Genomic DNA, 21,153 nt, shown 5'->3' with positions numbered 1-21,153 from the left:
ACATCTCAACTGAATAGCAGAGGAGAAGACTGCAGATGATGCATACCTTAATGAGAAAATCCCCCCCCTCCCCCCATGATTGAGTATTTTCAGCTGTCATTAGTTTCCCAGTTACATGTACTGGGAATAAACAGATTTATGAGTTCAATTTAGTGAGTGACATGGCTCATAAGCAAGTACAGTTAAAAGTACACCTTAGAATTAATCTGAATCAAAAAGGTTCCATTGGAAGACATATTCTAGCATTGTGTGTTGACGAAATTGATTCTTATTGCCTATTTTTGGTTTTAAATGAATAGAGGCATTCTTGGGAAAAACAATGAGTGTGTTAAAAAAACTTTCTTTAAAGCGGAAGGAAAGGAAAAAGAGAGGTGCCAAAAGTTAAGGCTTTTGTACATTTTTCATGAAATAGATGTTTCATAGATGTTTTTAACATTTTCTTTGAAAGACACAGATATATTGTGCCATGTTACGAGACTTTAAAAAAGGGAGATTTACATTTAATTTGGAACAGTTCCTGTTTGTTAAGCATTAACTACATATGTTTATGATAATTATGTTAGAGATGCTTAACGGCACCTGCTAGAAGGCAGACTGAGTCCTTTTCCTAAAGAACTTATTTGTCTGAGTTAGACTGAGATATGCCAGGAAAATTTCTGTCATCCTCCTATTATAATTGTCTCATGTCATGTAGGCACGGAAGGTCCTGGTGTCAGTATCACAGAAGAGAGGCAGAGTGCTGCTGAAAGTACTGGTGTTTCTGTCATCTATAATCCTTATGCATCTCTTTCAATTGAACAACAGAGACAAAAGTTACCAGTGTTTAAGGTATGAAAGAACTTTTTGATATGCTGAATCTCATGCCTGCTGTGTTTCTTTTATAAATTGTTTTTGATCCTCTCAAACATCACTTTACAACGTGAAAGTGATGTAATGGAAGTCACCATTCTTTTATTTGATGAAATTTATTCTTTGTGTTTAATAGATGTTGGCAAAAGTGAATCTGCTCTTTTTTATTACAACCTTTATGTGGATTTAAGTTCAAATATTATATGTTGTGCACTGCATTGATGGAGTTTAATGAATTAATAATTCATATCTTATACTGAGTATATATCTATATGTGCATTGCTCTTTGCAGAAATGTATTGAAAATTCTGTTGTTCAGATTGTTCTCCTAACTTGAATATGTTTCGCCCTTCCAGCTTAGAAACCACATCCTTTATCTGGTGGAGAACTATCAGACACTGGTGATTGTTGGAGAAACAGGATGTGGAAAAACTACTCAGATTCCACAAGTGAGTGTGCATGTAACTTAGCAAAACTATATTCTTCCAAGAGATCTTACATAGGATGACAGCCAACTCTTGGGAATGGTGTAGAGACCTGATGGGACAAGGGTGATACTTTAGGCCCAGTCCTGATATTGCAATGTACTGAGGTATGAGAGAGCCTTACACCTTGCCTCTCCCTTGCTATCAGCCAACAGGTTCTGGCATTGACAGACGAAGGAGCAATGGTCTCAGGTTGCAGTGAGGGAGGTTTAGGTTGCATATTAGGAAAAACTTTTTCACTGGGAGGGTGGTGAAGCACTGAAATGTGTTACCTAGGGAGGTGGTGGAATCTCCTTCCTAAGAGATTTTTAAGGTCAGGCTTGACAGAGCCCTGGCTGGGATGATTTAGTTGGGGATTGGTCCTGCTTTGAGCAGGGGATTGGACTAAATGACCTCCTGAGGTCCCTTCAAACCCTGATATTCTATGATTGCAACAGCATAAAATCCTTCTGCCACATAACTTATTGGCCTATGTAACAAAAGTCTATACTCAGAAATCAAACTTGGGTCCACAATTCCTACTGCAAAAGGCTCCTGCTTAAGTAGGAGGCCAAATTTTCTTAAATTTATTACTCCTTCAGAATTCTTTTAAATTCATCACCATTTGTAAAGAAAACATTTCAATCAGGATCTTTCTATTTCTTTGTTCAAACAGTGACCATCTTTATTTCCTGCCAGAAAATTGTAACATGAATGGGAGAAACATATTTGTATGGCACCTTTTCATATTCGATTAAAATATTAACCTTCTTCGAATGCTTGCACATGTCCATTCCACATTAGGTGTGTGCATGCCTCAAGCACAGTATATGGAGGTTTTTCTCTCAGTGATGCCTGTCAGGTCAGCTCTAGTGCTCCCTGGTGCCGTGCACTCATGGTGCAGGTAGAAAGGGAATGGCCAACCGCACGCCTCCCTCAGTTCCTTCTTACTGCCTATGATGGTTGCTGGAACTGCTTTTCTTGCTACGACAAGCTGTACTCAGAGGTCTTCATTTTTCACCCATGTCCCCTGTTTCTTTCTTCACTACTTATTTATTTTTTGTTTGGACTGTAAATAGCTTTTGTACATAATTGAGTTGGAGCTTCTTGCTTGTTAGTGGATTTTCATCTGCCCCTGGTGCCAAGGCATGCCTCGGTCACCAGGCTTCAAGCCCTGCATCAAGCCTATGCCTTTGTGTGACCCACATGCCAGTTGCTTAAAGTGCTTGGGTGAGGCTCATGTCCGGGACCATTGTCATAACAGCCGGGATTTTAATCCTCGTACGAAGAAGAACCGGGAGACCAGATTGAAATTCCTGTTAATGGAAGAGGCACTCAGACACTCTTTGGAGCCAAGCCAGTCAGACTCGGCACTGAGTACTTGAGCTTCAGTGCAGAGTGCTCCTCCCACCATGAGGGACTCTCAGTACCATTCCCTGTCCCTGCTGCCGAGAAAGAAACATAAGAAGCAACTGACCAAGAAGGGGACATTCCCCGACTCAGAAAAAAGCCAAGCCTGGGGAGCGCAGGAGTGCGACATGAGTCAGGTCACTGCCTTGATCCCTCTCCATGTGCGAGTACCATTGATTCCATCCACTTTGCAGGCTCTGTTGAGTCCAATACCAGATAAACTGGTGCTGGAGGGACAGCAAGACTCTAGGGTGATCACGGTGTTGGCCACCCTTGAAACATTCATAGCAGCCAGATACTTGCTGGTGCTATTGGTACTGCCATCGCCTGCAGTGCAAGAGCCTGTGTTGGCGATGTAGGTGGGCAGAAAGGAGCACGTCACCTCAAGCTGCTGCTCAGTACCTGGCCCCTTAGTACCATCTAGGGGGAAACTGTGCCTTCTATCCTCGATGCAGGCCTCCCCATCTTGGCACTGATCTCTGGAACTGAAGAGTACTGCACCGCTATGGTCTCTGGAGGAAGGCTCATCGTCTGAGCCTTCAGAAGTGGGGTTGGATACACAACAGATGGGTTGCTGTCAGTACCATTCTGGTCAGACCTATGTGGTGATAGACCTGGATGCAGGGGTACCTCCAAGTGCTTTATCCAGTTGGCACTGATCTGTGTCAATGCAATGGCCATTTTGGAACCCTTGGGGTTTTCCCCTGATGTCAGGGGCACATTCCAGATGCTTATATTTGGAGAGAAGGGCTCCTTCATCCCATCCCATCGCACAGCACCTGACCTGGACTCTGGTACTGATCCTGATACAAGCCATAGGACCTAGACCTGCGGGACACAGTCGGGGCAGAAGGAGAAGAGGAGGGCCCCTTCCCAGTACAGGCTTCCTCTTCCTCCCTGGACAAGGCAGTGTCAGAGGCGGGCATGTCACTTCTCCCCCTCTTCTCCCCCATCCCCCCCCGGAACAACTTCAGAGCTTATCAGAAGCTGATGAAGAGGTGGCCTTGAACTTAGGACTGCATGTGGAGGTAGTCAAAGAATCCTCCCACAGCCTTGTCAACATCTTGGCTGCGGTGTGGCTGTCTAAAATGGCTGCCTCTCAATTAAGCCATCATGTGACCAGTTAAAGCCTTGTGGCAAACCCCATCCTCGCTGCCATCCGCCTCAACGAGAGCTGAGAAAAAGTATTTTGTTCCTGCCCAAGGGTATGAGTACTTGTACTCCCCTGCCCCCATCCTGGTCCCTGGTCGTCTCAACAGCCAACAAAAGGGAGAGACAGGAGCTGCATGGAGAAACCTCTAAGGCGAAGGACTCAGAGACCTATTTGGTAAAAGATTTATTCTACAGGAGGTTTAAAGCTCTGCATATCCAGCCAACAGGTGTTTTTGGAGAGATACAATTTTAATGTCTGGGACTCCATGTCAGAATTCAGAGACTTGCTTCCCCAGGACTCCAGGCTGCACTTCTCTGCACTGGTGGAAGAATGGAAGTCAATAGTCAGGGCCTCTCTGCAGGCTACCCTGGACACAGCAGACTTGGTAGCTAGATCCATGGTCTCAACTGTGGCCGTGTGCAGCTGTTCTTGGCTGCAGTCCTTAGACCTGCCGATGGAGGTCCAGCAGTTTCTCCAGGACCTTCCGTTTGACAGGACCTCACTCTTCTCAGAGCAGAAAGATGCAAAGCTCCATGGACTGAAGGACTCCAGAATAACCCTCAAGTCCCTGGACCTCTACACCCTAGTGCCTTTGAGGAAGCACTTCAGGTCTCAGCAGAGCACCCGTTTCTATGCTCCACCATCCCTCCATGACCTTCAGAAGAAAAAAAGCAGGGGTTTTACATGCAGGCAGCTGCCCCCATACACCTCAGCATCTGTACCTGCCCCAGCCCGATACCGGAGTGGGAGGGGGAGGCTCTAAAGAAAATGTTTGATGGTACACCCTAGGGAGGTGCAGGGTCAGCTGGTCCCTTTATACTGGTGCCATGAGCGTGCTGCGCCAGAGGGTGCTAAAGCCAACCCACTGCGTATCACTGAGGGAAAAATTTCCGGCAGCTGTGCTCAAGGCACACATACGCCTAACGTGGAATGGACATGTGCAACACATCTGAAGTATAACAGTTACAGAAACTTAGCTGTTTTTTTGTGACAAGTATTATAAAAAATAAATAAATCTATATTTGCTAAGTATATAAAATTAGCTCTTCTTGCCACATGGCTACAAAACTAGTGAGGTATATTAACTGCTTCAGCATGAGTACTTGACTAATGCTGTTCAGACATTTTTCCTGAGACAGGACTACTAAATGAGAGAGGAAGGGAAGGAATCACTAAGAGGAAATACTTTACAGTTGTGAATCCTCTCATCTCAATATCTTAAAATGCTTTCTAAATGCTAATATACCTATTAGGTAGGGGTAGTAGTAGTATATGTATTTTATAGTGGGGTCAACTAATGTGCAAAATCATTGTTTTTTTTCCCCTGCGGTGTCACAGAGAGTTGATGTCAGAACCAGGAATAAATCTTAGAAGCCCTGATATCCAGTACCATGCTTTAACAATGTGTCATGTATGACTAATTAATTTCCTGTCTTCAATGTTTGTTTGCAGTATCTAGCAGAAGCTGGCTGGACAGCCGAAGGGAGAGTAGTGGGAGTGACGCAGCCTCGCAGGGTTGCTGCTGTTTCAGTGAGTTCCTTTCTTTTTTGCTGTAAAAATTAACATTGTTGCAGCTTCAAGTTTAAATGATTCTTCTACTGATTCTCCTTAAGCAGAATGTTCAAAAGTTCTAAATTCAATAAAAATTGTACAGTGTCAGATTGGGCCTTACCATAGAAAATTTTTGCTAGTCCACATATTGGTTCAGGTTAATTTACTAGCAGTTTCCTTTGAATGGATGTATTGATTGTTTGTATCAGGTTATATAACTGAACATTAGTTTCCATTTGTCTGCATCACTAAACTCGTGGAGAGACAAGCTGGGTGAGATGATATATTTTATTGGATCAACTTCTGTTGCTCTTCTCTGTGCTTTTTCCAGTTCCACTAAATCCTTTTTGAGATAGGGTGACCAGAGCTGGCACAGTACTCCAGATGTGGACGTACCGTGGGTTTATATAGTGGCATTATGATATTTTCTGTCTTATTGTCTGTCCCTTTCCTAATGGTTCCTAACATTGTTAGCCTTTTTGATCCTTTAGTGACTTGTTTTTCTTGGATTCTTTCATTCTCTCTTGTATAAACTGGTTGCCTTCACTGCTAGTTTGGTAGCATTCTTTTTCTCTATACCACATGGAATTGTAGATACCTCAGTAATGTTCCCTTCTTGAGGTCCTCTTTTCTAATGACTATAAACCTAATTTTCACAACATCTCATAACATATGAGACATTTTGTTTTTGTTGCCCTTTTCTGTATCATTTCATTCAATATCCTTCCTGTAGCAATGTCCCCATTACTCAATATGGGCTCCTTCTGCCTTTAATAATGCTTCCATGATCATTTCTACTGAGTTGTGCTCTTTTCTTCTGCGGTGCCCTTTGTTCTTCTCTTAACTGCTGCCAGATGTTGCATTTATGTCCACTGCAGCATTCTCCCCTCAGCCATAATCCTTTTCTTCATCTGTGTTTTGTAGCTTCTGACCATTTTATACACAGACCTCTTTGCTATTCTATATCCTGTCCTAATTTCTTTACATTACATTGTATGTGCCACCTGTCAACCTGTACCTATGGCCTTTACATTACATTGTATGTGCCACCTGTCAACCTGTACCTATGGTAATACGCTGTCTTAGAAAAATAAATGCTTGGTGGATTCCTGTTGTATTTTCATACTGGATCAGATCATTTAATTATCTAGTCCAGCATCCTGCCTCCAGCAGTGACTTGAGTCTAGTGCTTCAAGAGAGATGCTCGCCTCCATCTTTTCTCTCTCAGCCTCCATCTAATATGCCTACCTGACTGTGTAATTCTGTACCTGACAGACACTGTATATTGTAAAAATTTATGTTAAATTATAGTCTATGTTCTCAATGGTACCTCTGCTTTTACCCCCTTTCCTTTTAAGGCTCAAAGGCTGAAATTGCTTGGTTATAGTTTAGCATATTGCCACAGTGGGGCCTCAAGCTGGGAACACCTTTGAAATTTCTCCTGACTGCCTGGCCATTTGAGGGGCTTGGGAGGCATGGTTGGTGTTATTTATTACTTTGACTGGTTGAAATGGATTTTTTTTAAGGAAAACTCTTCATCTGCTCTCCTCACTAGAGGATAGACATTGCCAGAGGGGAAGGAGGAAGTTTCAGAGCTATAAAGTGGAAATAATTTAGAAACTTTAGGACTTCTGTTTGAATTAGCTTTGCATTGTCAGCCCTGGTTATCTGCTTGAATGCTTAGTTTGAGAGAGGAAGGGAGCTGAGACGATCCCATCTGAAGTAACAGGTTCAGGAAGGAATTCATGGAAGAGAGAATAATAGAGTAAATGGGAGATTGAGAGAGATTCATTTTTATGTGCAGGGCAGAGACAAATGTACACATGTGAAGATTATTTTTAAAGCCTGTCAAAAGGATTTAAAGAGTGTAATTCAAATGACTGTTGAGAACAGTGTAAGTTTGACCAAATTAATGGGATTAAAATGCACATTGTTTAGTTTTTCATTACAAGTAGGTGTTGGACAGCAGATCTCTGGGTTCAGAAAACCAATAATATAGAATAGAATCTGATTAATCAAGATTTGCGCTATCATCCCTAGGCTGTTGGTTCAAAATGGCCCAAGTTGGTAGTGTCCCATAGTCATTACCGTCTGATAGTCATTAAGTGACACATGAGAAATATTTAGTCAGTTCACTTCCTGTATGTCACTATCACAAAATCTCCATCAAAACTAGTTGGTACACAGTCTCGGGAGAGAGGCCAACCACTGGAAAGACCATGAAGACAGAGCTACTCTTTTCCCTCACTAGTGGTCCTCCTAGTTGTGTCACATTGGCAAAACAGTAGTGGGTTAGCTTGAATTACTTCTTCCTGTTCTCTGTCTGTCCGGTGGATAGAAGATTCTATACTCAGATTTTTTTTTTTTTTTAAAGCAACATTGTTATCTTATAAGAAATCAGTCAGTACTGGGTCAGTTGAAGGACAGATGGGAATAATCAATTATTTAATTATAATACTAAACATATTTGCTTAGATCTCTCCTTCCATTTTGTGTCACTTATATTGTTGGCTTCTGATCCTGCAATTGATAGTGTGCAGCAGGCTGCCGTACACATATGGACCTGTGAGGACACTGCAATCTGCCTCCGTACTATCAGTTTTCAGACAGGAAGCATAGACTGCAAGTTCTCTTGGGTAGGGACTGTTTGTTTATAGGTATGTGTGCAATACGTAGCACAAATGTGCCTCAGTTCTAATTTAAAGATTTTATTTTAAAAGCGTTTATAAAATATAAGACCAATAGAAAGGCAATGACTAAAATTCCAGTGCAAGTGTTTTTAATTAAACATTCTTCTTCGAGTGATTGCTCATATCCATTCCAGTGGTGTGTGGCCGCCGCGTGCACGTTTGTGCGAGAAACTTTACCTAGCAACACCGGCGGGTCGTCTGGGCGCCCCCTGGAGTGGCGCGCTATGGCGCCGAATATATACCCCAGCAACCCGGCCACCCTTCAGTTCCTTCTTACCGCCCGTGTCGGTCGTTGGAACAGTGGCGTGCGGCTTAGTCGACCTCCACCTTCCCTAGCTACTCGTAGTTCTTCTTCCTCTAGTTGTTGTAAATTGTTCATATATATAGTTAGTTAGATTCACTTATAGTTCATAGTCATAAGTTGTTAGTTAGTAATTGTAGCAGGGTTCGGGAGTAGCCCCGTCCCCCACCCGGGGCCAGGCTCATGCCTGGCTCACGGCGTTTCAAGCAGTGCTTGGCCTGTCACAGGCCAATGCCAACAGGAGATCCCACGACTCCTGTTTGAAGTGCCCTCGGGAATCCACTTATTCTTCTAAGTGCTCAATTTGCAAGGCTTTTAAGCCTAGAACTAAGAAGAGCGGGACATTTAGGTTAAGGCAGCTCCTCTGGAGCGGCACTAACACTTTCGCCTTTGGCATGAGGTCGAGCCAGCCGGTGAGCAAGGGCCCCCTACAGCACCGGGCACCACCGGTACGCCTAAGGGACTCCCGACCGACCACAGACGGCCCCGAAGTCGACCCTGCGCCGCTCCCTCTCCGAGGTTGAAGACGGCGAAGGCTCAGACGGGTCTTGACAACGCCGCGTTGCAGCCAGAGACTGTGCCCTCGGTCGGACGCCCGGCACCAACACCTGCCGCGGCACGCCTAAACCGCACCGTCGACTCCAGCCCTGCGACGGCCGTCGAGTCCGGTGCCTGACAGCTCCCCGGCACCTGCCATGGTAAAGCTCACTTTGCCGTCTACTCCGAGACGTTCTCTGCGGCGAAAGACTTGATTGCCATGACTGGGTCGGCACCGCCCTACCCCGGCACCATCGGTGCGGGTATTCACCTTCCATGGGCAAGCCGGCCCTGACTAGACCGTCGTCTGTCAGTTACCGGTAATGGCACGCTCTCGGTCACGATCCCCAGACGCTCCAGTGCAGGACGTCGTTCCTAACTCTCGGCACGCTCCCGGTCCCGGCACTGATCCTCTCCACGGCCACCGGTCGAGCTCCCGCAGCGATCTCCCGGCACGGTCGACTCCCGGCATCGATCAGCCTCACGGCACCGATCGATATCTCGCGCCTCATCCGCTACTCCTGGTACCGCCCAGCTCCCGGCCCCGACCCGGCACCGTTCCTCCCGGAGCAGATCCGCCGTAGAGACTCGAGCATGGCCGAACTCCTGGCACTGGCCCGGTCGCAGGTCCCGGTCTCGCTCTTAGGTACCGCTCTGCGTACCGGCACCGCTCCCCATGGTCCCGGGGTGCGAGATCCGTTGGCACCGCAGCTCCAGAGTTTTCTGCTCCCCCATGGTCGTCCAGGCAGACGTCCGTATCCTCCCAGGCGGACAGCTGTTACGACCGGGACCCATGATACGGAGGTGCCCACGGGGGTCTTTCAGAACACACGTCCTCAGACATGGGCCTCAAACAGTGGTTCCTTTTGGACACCCTGGGTGTACCATAAAGCCACAGGGCGCTCCCCTAGTCCAGACCCGCTCTGCTGCCTCAGAACATCGGGCACCAGAGACCACCATTTTCCCACCCCCCGTGGCGGAGTCGGAAGAGCACGCAGCCCATCCTCCGGATTCCCCGGGACGCTGGAGCAGGAACCATCCCAGGAAGCAGGGCTATTCCAGGACCCTCTCATTCCCGGGTATCATCCTCCTCCCCTGGACGAGCTGTGGCGGGACCTCCTCTTCAGGGCCTCCAACGATAGACTCAGGGCGCATCAGGACCTCCTTCGCAGGGTGGCATCAATATCAACCTCCCAGTGGAGGAAGTCCTGGGAAGTTGAGGACCCTGTAGTGAGCATCCTGACCCGGATGCCCCACCCGAGTGTGTTGCCATTTATTAAAACTATCCAGGCCACTGCCGTACCTCTCTGGCAGTCTCCAGCCTCCATCCACCTATGGCAAAGGGAGTTGAGAGAAAGTACAATGGTACCCTTCTGGGGGTATGAGTATTTGTATGTACATCCTAATCCCCTCTTCATTGGTGGTCCAGTCGGTCAATGAGAGGGAGCGCCATGGCCAACAGGCATTCCGCCCCAAAGTCCAAGGAGGCTAGGCGGATGGACCCTACTAGGCCGTAAAGTATACTCAGCAGGGGCCCTCCAGCTCCGAGTGGCCAACCAGCAGGCTCTACTGACCCGGTGTAACTATAATACCTGGCAGAGGTGGGTAGATTCACCGAACTGCTACACCGGACTCACGCCAGGAATTTGCCACGTTCCTGGGAGGAAGGCAAAAAAATAGCCAGGACTCTCTCTCCAGGCCTCCCTGGACGCGGCTGACTCGGCGGCCAGGCCTTGCCCAGCAGTCACCATGTATCTCCTGGCTCCAGGTTTCTAACCTGCCTCCCGAGTTCAGTACACTATCCAGGACTTACCCTTGGGCAAGGGTTTGTTCTCGGTAAGACATGATCCCAGGTTGCAGAGCTTGAAGACATATAGGGTCATCATGTGATCGTTGGGCATGCATACCCAGTGACCCAACGTAGACCTTTCAGACCCCAACCTCGCGCCCGTACTTTTCCGCCTAGGAACAGACAGGACGTCAGTAGGAGCGGCGGCGGAGCGGCCGTAGGCGCCGGCCCCCAAGGGGGCCAGAAACAGGGCCTCAAAGGCACCACCAGGGCTAAGGCCAACTTTGAAGGTGCGCCCGGGACGGCGTACCGTCTCAAAGCAGGATCCTTTCCCTCCTTTTCCAACCGTCTTTCCTACTTCCTCCCGGCGTTGGTCCCAACTGACTTCGGACCTTTGGGTTCTGTGCACGGTGAAGCAAGGTTACCACCTCCATTTGCTTCACCCGCGCCCCTCCCGCCCCCTCATCCCGGTCCCTCTTCAGGGACCCCTCTCACGAGCAAGTCCTCTTACAAGAGGTGCAGTCTCTCCTCACGCAGGAGCCATAGAGGAGGTACTGCTAGAAGAGAGAGGGAAGGGTTTTACTCCCGCTATTTTCTTGATTCCCAAGTCCAAGGAGGCTTAGACCTCTTAGACTGCCGAGGGCTCACAAAGGATGCTCAAGTTGAAATCGATGGTCTCCCTGGGAATGAGTATCCCGTCCTTGGATTCTGGGACTGTACGCCGCCCTCGACTATGAAGGACGCATACTTCATAATTGCCATCTTTCCGCCGCACACGAGTTACCTTCGACTTTATGATCAGACACCAACATTCCAGTTCACAGTCCTTCCTGTTCAGCCTTCCACGGCCTCCCAAGGGTGTTCACGAGGCATGACCGTCGTCGCGCCCACTCCACAGGCAGCAGCATACATGTGTCTCCCGTATCTACGACGACTGGCTCATCAAGGGACCTTCTCGTCTCAGGTTCCAACAGCACGTCACCATAATCAGTGAACCTTATTCTCCAGGTTGGGCTTACTCCTAACACCGAGAATCACATTGGTCCCTTACACAAAGGCTGGACTTTTTGGAACAACCCTGGACTCACTCAAGCCAGTGGCCTACTTGCCCAGCCCGCTTCCAGACGATCGTTCGATCATGTCTGGGGTCTGCAGGCCTCCCCAATCACCTCGGTTGCACCTGTAGGCTTACTGGGGCAAATGGCCGCATGTATTACGTAACCAAGTCGCCAGGCTCCGCATGCGCCCCTTTCAAACTTGTCCATTCGGTCTTCCGCCGAGGACCCTATCGACATCCTGCTCAAGTTCCTTCGAGTCCCCTCCGCTCCTCGGACTGGTGGCTTGAATCCATCCCTGATATGTGCAGGGATGCCGTCCAACCCCACGGCCGCCGTCGCTGACCTTGTACGACCGACTGTGTCGTCCCTGGTTGGGGGCCCATCTAGGCCCCTTCGTACCCAGGGCTTTGGTCACCCCAGAGCTAATGCATCCACATAAATGTCTGGGAGTTGAGGGCGGCCCAGTAAACCTCCGTGCCAGACTTTCCAGCAACATTCTCCGGCCGTTGTGTCTCTGTATTCATGGACAACACAACGGCTCATGTACTATATCAACAAACAGGGGGGACTCGTTCGTCTCCCCTGTGTCAAGAGGCCATTCGACTCGGACTTCTGTTAGCCCACAAGTTGGACTAGTGGCGTCCTTTCTCCCGGGGGTCCGAATGCCCTGGCAACCAGCTGAGCGGTCCTTTCTGCGTCCGATGGTCAATAAGACCAGATGTCATCATCGATCTTCAGATGTGGGGATTTCCCCTATAGATCTGTTCACCTCCCGCATTCGAACAGGAAGCTGCCAGGAGTTCTGTTTCCTTTCAGGGTCTCTCTCAGGGGTCGATCACAGACGATTCCTCCTGCCATGGGGCACCACTTGCCTATATGCCTTCCCTCCGGTTTCCTCTGGTGCATAAGGTCCTTGTTGAAGCTCCGCAGGACAAGCGCATATAATTTCTGATTTGCGCCTAAGCATAAGCCCAGGACAGCACTGGTACACCACCTGCGAAGACCTGTCCATGGCCCACTCCAGTTCCCCTCCTCTCTCCGGACCTGATCACGCAAGCCACGGCAGGCTTCGCCACCCGACCTGCGAGCTCTCATCTCACGGCGTGGCTCCTGCATGGCTAACACAGTGGGTTACGCTGTTCCGCTCCGTACAGCTTATTTCTCCTCCGTAGCTTCTTTCCACCCTGTAACAAAGCCTTGCCCAAATCTGGACCTTAGCGTTCCAATCTGGGTTTGCTTAGCATGAACCTCCGCTTAATTAACCAGCTTGGATCTTATTTCTCGCTGACCACCATCCAAATTTCCAGGGTTTTGGCCCCCTCTGGTCTCCCCAAACCTTCCTGGAGGACCCAAGACCCAGGAAACTCTGAAGTCTTACGGCAAGGGAAACTTTTCCACTTCCCTTCCCCCTCCCTCTCCTACCCGACTTCCTCTCTGGGCTAACTTGAGAGTATTGTGCAATCTCGTTACATCAAATACCAAGAAGCCTTGCCCCTCTCTTTCACAAAAGAGACAAACCTCAAACACAAGGAAAAGAATGATTTTATCTCTCTTTCCCCTCCACCAATTCCCTGGTTTTGCTGCCGAGCTTATCCTGAGTAGAGAAAACTCAAACAAGTTCTTAAAAAGAAACTTTATATTAAAAAAAAAAAAGAAGAAAAAGAATAGACTTAAACTCTGTATCAGATGACAATAGCAGGGCTATTTGTTTATAAGAAAATATGAATAAACAGTCTGATTCAAAAGATACCAATTTGTAACATTCCAGCAGAGTTACTACACATGTAAATACACCCAAAACACATAAAGCCTATGATTGTTTTTCAACCTGACTTCAGGTTGGAAACAGAGAGAAGATAAGACGAAGAAAGAACCTTTCATAGCTTGAGAGACAAACAAAAGACCCAGAGTCCGAAAATTCCTCCCTGACTTTGAAAAATCAGTTTCCTGATGGTCTGTCCAGGCTGTTTTGAGTTCCCTTGTTAACCCTTTACAGGTTAGAGAAACATTAACCCTTAGCTATCTATTTATGACACACCCGCTCTTTTTTACGTATTTGGCCAAGTGGACGCTTCTCTTGCTCGTGCACGACACAGGACGTTACTCCTTCATAGGCCTCGATTCCACGGTCCTAGGACACTACTCTGGTACTTACGCAGGGCCTGCAAATCCTCTCTGAAGGTACACTTGAGGCTGTATCCACTTTCCCATCCAGGCGAGGGTGGGTTCACTCCGTGTTCTCCCACCCAGTGGTCTTCTCGGTTTCATTAAGCCTAACCGCCTCTATCCCCCACGCGTCGCCCTGCCCCTACTGGTGACTCAATTTGTCCTGAACAGGACTAATGCAACCGCCCTTTGAGCCGATCTAGCGACTTGCTCTCTCTGTACCTGTCGTGAAGACGTCTTTTCTGGTGGCCATTACCTCGCAGTCCAGGCGGGTTCTCTGAGCTGGAGAGCGTTCACTGTGGACCCAGCCATACACTGTCTTCATAAGGACAAGTACAACTGCAACCTCATCACAGACATACCTTCCCCTAAGGTTAGTGTCTGCTTTCCATAGTAGTAACACAGGAACATCTTCCTCCCGCGTCTTCTTTCCGAAGCACACTCTTCTCTCCCCGAATAGCGGGAGAGCAGCTACACTCCTTAAGATGTGCGTAGAGCCTCGCTTTCGTATTGAAAGGGACGTAAGCCCTTCGGAAAAGTTCCCCAGTGTTCAGTGGCATCGCGGAACAGATGAAGGGTTGCCAGTCTCTCCAGAGATCCTCCTGGTGCGCATGCATCGCACGTGCTATGACCTGGCTATTTCCTCGGCCACCTTCACGGTGCATTCACCAGGGCTAAGCTTCTCAGCGCCCTCCTGCGCGCACGCTGGCCACCAGGAATATTGCGTGCTGCGACCTGGTCATCGCGTCCACACCTTCCCTCGCACTATGGCTTGCGTCCAGCAATCTAGAGATGATGCCAGCCTTTGGTGCTGCGGTCCTGCATACGGCCACATACACTCCACCCCTCGCCTAGGTAAGGCTTGGGAATCACCTGACTGATGATGCATGGGGCAATCACTCAAGAAGAAAAGACGGTTACTCACCTTTGTAACTGTGTTCTTGAGATGTGTTGTCATTCCATTCCAAAACCACCCTCCTTCCCCACCATCGGAGTAGCCGCGGGAAGGAACTGAGGGGGCCGATCGGCTGGGTATATATTCGGCACCATGAAGTGCGCCACTCCATGGGGCGCCCAGCTGATTACCCGCCAAGTGTGCTTAGTGGTAAAAGTTTCTCCGACGAACGTGCACGCGTGCGCACCTTGACTGGAAATGATTTGAGCAAACACATCTCGAAGAACAACGTTACAAGGTGACTAACCGTCTTTTTCCCTGCCAGGTGTTTTAAAACAAACATTAGAGCACTAAGACCTGCAGGTGAAACTGAGTGTAAACAAAAAGTGAATTGGCAGAAATGATTATTTCTTGTCTAAGCTGAGAGAATGCCCCAAAGTCTCTAATAGTAATTGGATTTTAAATTTGTTTTTGGTTTTAGTAGCATACGTAAAAGGAAATGATTACACGTAATGCTTTTTAAGTTGTCATTTATCCCTTTAAACAATTGGAAATATGATTTCTGATTTAAGAAGCATTTCATCACTGTATGCACAAATTTGGCATGGGTCTTCTAAACTGTTTACAAATGTGAGCCTCTTTTCTAGGATGGTTTCTTTGACATTTTAAGTTTGAATCCTACCATTAATGTCTTCAGTCTTCATCAGTAATAAGATTAGGTATCAGAACTGAAGCACTCCAGTCCTTCCCTTGGTTTTGGGGCAGCTTAGATAGCATGATTAATAGTAGTTTTAGAGCAAACCTGCCCCCTTTCCTACTTACATAAACACACATGTTGCACATTGCTTTCTTCTCTCAAGATTGCTGCCCAATCCCAATGAAATTTTCTAATTGTGAAATTGGCATGTTATAAAAAGGTATAAATTGGGAGTCATTTAATGTATTTGAAGACTTTTATGTAATTTATTACTGCAAACATTGACTGAAACAATGAAAAAATATTGACAAATACGCCTCCATGTCCATATTTACCCAGTGTTTGATCATCATGTGGGAAAAAAAGTCTGGTTTGAGGCAGTCATGAATGTTACCACAAACAGTAAATTACAGGTATTTTTCCATATACCTCAATAGGAATTCACTAAAGACCTGATTTCAGAGGTTATAAATGTTCTGCACGGACAAGATTGTGTTAATTGACCGCATGTTGCAAACATTAAAATAGTTGCTCCTGCAGAAAAAGACAGTAAAGATTGGTACTGCCCTGTGCATAATTGATTTTGCAAGTGAAACTGTATCCTGTTTCATGGCTGTCTGACTTTGATTCGTGCACAGTCTATTGAAAATAACTTTAAAATTCAGTTTCAAATATTCAAGTGTGTTTTTTTGGTTAGTGGAGGTGGTTTCCCTCCATTCTTTAGTTCCATTATTTGATTTGATTGTGAACGCTGTGATTTAGGGATTACCGGGAGGACGATGTGTTTTGGTTACCACACCAGTTTACCAGAGCTGCATAGGCCTCCGGGTTAATCAAACCCGTGCGATTCTTGACTGCCGTTTCTCTGTTTTTTCCATTAGGAAGGTCAAAATTACTCAAACTAAATAATCTAAATAAATATTTATGTGCCCCTGTCTGCCTGCAAGGTGAGTTTTAGGAAGCTCTGACCCTCCAGCTTTGGCCAATGGGCACTGGTGTGTTTTGTTACTCTGTCCTTCCCTCAGCTTTCTGTCTGTCTTGAGGGAGTCTCTTTTCCCATGTTTTCCATTTGAGTTCTCTATTTCACAGAAGAAGCTCTATAGCTTCTCAAAGCAAAAGCCAGAGTTGAACTGATTCTGTTGTTGTTGATTTCACTGTATCTACAAGGTTTAAAGTGACCATATATCCTGTTTTTTTATCTGGTGTTTTAATAATTTCTTTTGGAAAAAACTGAATGTCTTGTTTAAAAAAAATAAAATAATTCCTAATGTTTTTTAAAGTAACTACAGAATGTTTGTTCAGGACATTGCTATACAGAGTTAGAATTTGAGTCCAGTGGAATCAGCGCATAACAACAGTATTTTCACACTTCACGTTTTGCGACCCCCCACTTCTAAACAAGGCTCATAAAAAGGAGGTAGTTTACAACAGGTTTCCATTGTATGCTTCTGTTGCATTACACGACCTCTCTTCTCTTAGGTTGCCAGGCCGACGTGGCTGAAGAAAGGGGCGCAGTGCTGGGCTCATGAAGTTGGATATTGTATTTCGATTGATGACTGACGGACCCACAGGCCTACAAGAATTAAGGTGTGAACTTAGCAGAATGCCGGTATCCTGAAACGGTAGCCAAACTTTCTCAAAGTGCATTTGTGAACATAACTAAGCTTTGTATAACCCCAGTGGAGTGGATAGTTATACTATACCCCATTTTGCATACGGTTGAATGAGCACAAAGGTGAATTGCCAGAGTAATACAGTGGGTCAGTAGAAGAATGCAGGACAGGCTTCCAGTCCCTTGCCACAGTTCATTAGTCACACAGCCTTCAATACTTTAAAGTGTTAAAAAGGAAGTGATATAGGTGCTTTATTATAATCCTAAATTTCTGCGGATGATGGGTTAGTTCGTTGAAAGGAGATTTTTTTTTAAGGGATAATAACTTGAATTTTCAGTCTTAATTTTGTATTTTTTGCTAAGGACTTTGGCTTTTGTAAGGACTTTGTCAGCGCCTTATTTTAAATTCTTATTTACCCTCGTTTTTGCTGTGTTTGCATATGTTTAAGTTTAAATGGTTATTTAATCTTAATAAAATGAATTAGAACATTATGTTCCTGTTCTGCTCAATTACCAGCTCCACCACTCTAAAACCCAAAGGAGCTTTCAAGTGTGATTATTGATCAGATATTGCCCTCCAGCGCTAGTGTACCGAGATACCAGTGAAGTGAAAGGAAGCTGCAATGAATTGAGCTAGGCTATCCTAGCCACCTTAAGATAATTAGATTGAGAGAATGAACAAACTAGCTGAAGGTGATTCATGTGCTCATGCTTTCACCTCACAGCTTTGTTCTGTTATTCACATTGGGGAATACGAAGATTATTTGCTGCTATGTGGAGAGAGAGTTTACTTATTTTCTATGGAATAATAACGTGAGTAGGATTTATCTACATAAGCTTTACTTTCTTGTCAAAAGTAATTCAAGATTAAGTTTAAAAAGCAATATAAAAACATATGGAGTTGATTTACAAAACGGTTCTTAAATATTTTTTAGGACTTGGGTGCTCTGATGGGATTGGTAAGGGACGAAGAAATATGGAGCCTTTTCACATCAAAGTTCATCAGTCATATCGTAGCTTCAGGGCTGCCGTCCTCGACCTCTTATGAGTAAACTGAGAAGGGCAGAAGGTTTTGGTTCTAAGTCCTGAGTAGGCTAGAAATTCCTCTGTTTATCTTCATGAGGTGGCTCAGAGGTTTTTGTGAAAAGATGGTGGTTTCATTAGCCTAATCAGAGGAAAATGCATATCACAAAACATCTCTGTATTCTAATCTGAGCTACCTGAGCACTTGTAGCAGGTTTCTTTAAGCCTTAGATACGGCCCGAGAAAGAATAACCGTTGGTTTCACTCGACGTGACACATTTCTTGTTAAAGCAGGTTGAAGGCATGATGGCCAGCCAGAATGAGGAAACTGCTGTTCTTTAGTGCTTGTGCAGTTCCATGTTTTTGCGAAAAGACTAACGTATTGTTAAAAATTAAATAGAATTTCTTACACAAATTTGAGTCCTACTTATACATTGGATTGATTTGGCGTCCTGTACTTGTAACTCTTACTATTTTTCGAGGTAACTAGCGATTTGGAAGCACAAGCTGACTTGTAGAGATGAAAGGCACATAGAAAATGTCAAAGGCAAGAATCATAGAATTTTGTAATCCAGAATTACTTGTTAGTTTGCTTACAAACAATAATATTAAATAGCTTTTAGACCTATTCTAGACCTGCGAGGGCTCAACAAATGGATGCTCAAGTTGAAATTCCGCATGGTCTCCCTGGGAACTAGTATCCCGTCCTTGGATTCTGGGGACTGGTACGCCGCCCTCGACATGAAGGACGCATACTTCCATATTGCCATCTTTCCGCCGCACACGAAGTACCTTCGCTTTATGATCAACCACCAACACTTCCAGTTCACAGTCCTTCCCTTCAGCCTCTCCACGGCCCCAAGGGTGTTCACGAAGTGCATGACCGTCGTCGCCGCCCACCTCCACAGGCAGCAGATACATGTGTTCCCGTATCTCGACGACTGGCTCATCAAGGGGACCTCTCAGTCTCAGGTCCAACAGCACGTCACCATAATCGTGAACCTATTCTCCAGGTTGGGCTTACTCCTCAACACCGAGAAATCCACATTGGTCCCTACACAAAGGCTGGACTTTATTGGAACAACCCTGGACTCCACTCAAGCCAGGGCCTACTTGCCCCAGCCCCGCTTCCAGACGATCGTCTCGATCATCTGGGGTCTGCAGGCCTCCCCAATCACCTCGGTTCGCACCTGCCTAGGCCTACTGGGGCACATGGCCGCATGTACTTACGTAACCAAGTACGCCAGGCTCCGCATGCGCCCCTTTCAAACGTGGCTCCATTCGGTCTTCCGCCCGGGAAGGGACCCTATCGACGTCCTGCTCACAGTTCCTCCGAGTCCCCTCCGCTCCCTCGACTGGTGGCTGAATCCATCCCTGGTATGTGCAGGGATGCCGTTCCACCCACGGCCGCCGTCGCTGACCTTGACGACCGATGTGTCGTCCCTCGGTTGGGGGGCCCATCTAGGTCGCCTTCGTACCCAGGGCCTTTGGTCACCCCAGGAGCTAATGCTCCACATAAATGTCTGGGAGTTGAGGGCAGTCCACCTCGCGTGCCAGACTTTCCAGCAACATCTTCACGGCCGTTGTGTCTCTGTATTCATGGACAACACAACGGCCATGTACTATATCAACAAACAGGGGGGGACTCGTTCGTCTCCCCTGTGTCAAGAGGCCATTCGACTCTGGGACTTCTGTATAGCCCACCAAGTGGACCTAGTGGCGTCCTTTCTCCCGGGGGTCCGGAATGCCCTGGCGGACCGGCTGAGCTGGTCCTTCCTCTGTCACGAATGGTCAGTAAGACCGGATGTCATCCATTCGATCTTCCAGAGGTGGGGATTTCCCCTAGTAGATCTGTTTGCCTCCCGCTCGAACAGGAAGTGCCAGGAGTTCTGTTCCTTTTAGGGTCTCTCTCCGGGGTCGATCACAGACGCATTCCTCCTGCCGTGGGGGCACCACTTGCTATATGCCTTCCCTCCGTTTCTTCTGGTGCACAAGGTCCTGTTGAAGCTCCGCAGGGACAAAGCGCATATAATCCTGATTGCGCCTGCGTGGCCCAGGCAGCACTGGTACACCACCCTGCTAGACCTGTCCATGGCCACTCCATTTCCCCTCCCTCTCCTTCCGGACCTGATCACGCAAGACCACGGCAGGCTTCGCCACCCAGACCTGCGAGCTCTCCATCTCACGGCGTGGCTCCTGCATGGCTAAACACAGTGGAGTTACACTGCTCCGCTCCGGTGCAGCATATTCTCCTCAGTAGCAGGAAGCCTTCCACCCGCTCTACGTATTTGGCCAAGTGGAAACGCTTCTCTTGCTGGTGCACGACACAGGACGTTACTCCCTCGGAGGCCTCGATTCCCACGGTCCTAGACTACCTCTGGTACCTTAAGCAGCAGGGCCTGGCAACATCCTCTCTGAAGGCGCACTTAGCGGCTGTATCCACTTTCCATCCAGGCGAAGGTGGTCACTCCGTGTTCTCCCACCCAGTAGTCTCTCGGTTCATTAAGGGCCTAGAGCGCCTCTATCCCCCCACGCGTCACCCTGCCCCTACCCGGGATCTCAGTTTGGTCCTGAACAGACTAATGCAACCGCCCTTTGAGCCACTAGCGACTTGCTCTCTCTTGTACCTGTCGTGGAAGACAGTCTTTCTGGTGGCCATTACCTTGGCCAGGCGGGTCTCTGAGATGAGAGCGCTCATTGTGGACCTGCCCTACACTGTCTTTCATAAGGACAAGGTGCAACTGCGACCTCATCCGGCGTTCCTCCCTAAGGTAGTGTCTGCTTTCCATACCAACCAGGACATCTTCCTCTGGGTCTTCTTTCCGAAGCCTCACTCTTCTCGACAGGAGCAGCAGCTACACTCCTTAGATGTGCGTAGAGCGCTCGTTTTCTATATTGAAAGGACGAAGCCCTTCCGGAAGTCTCCCCAGCTGTTCGTGGCAGTCGCGGAACAGATGA

General features: G+C 47.3%; 1 protein-coding gene across 2 annotated transcripts in view; it reads left to right on the top strand.

Annotated features, from left to right (window-relative positions):
- The window catches only part of DHX35 (DEAH-box helicase 35), a 58,639-nt gene that overhangs the window by 1,462 nt on the left and 36,024 nt on the right, over window positions 1-21,153 (top strand). For both annotated transcript variants that reach the window (XM_032774339.2, XM_032774338.2), the window contains exons 2-4: window positions 695-828; window positions 1,206-1,298; window positions 5,329-5,406. In XM_032774339.2, coding sequence (XP_032630230.1) covers window positions 695-828; window positions 1,206-1,298; window positions 5,329-5,406 — 305 coding nt within the window. The remainder of the gene's footprint in view (window positions 1-694; window positions 829-1,205; window positions 1,299-5,328; window positions 5,407-21,153) is intronic.

The sequence above is a fragment of the Chelonoidis abingdonii genome, chromosome 14 (genome assembly GCF_003597395.2).
Source record: "Chelonoidis abingdonii isolate Lonesome George chromosome 14, CheloAbing_2.0, whole genome shotgun sequence".
NCBI lineage: Eukaryota > Metazoa > Chordata > Testudines > Testudinidae > Chelonoidis > Chelonoidis abingdonii.
The sequence above is the reverse complement of the archived record's forward strand: the minus strand, read 5'-3'. Positions and strand labels throughout refer to the sequence as shown.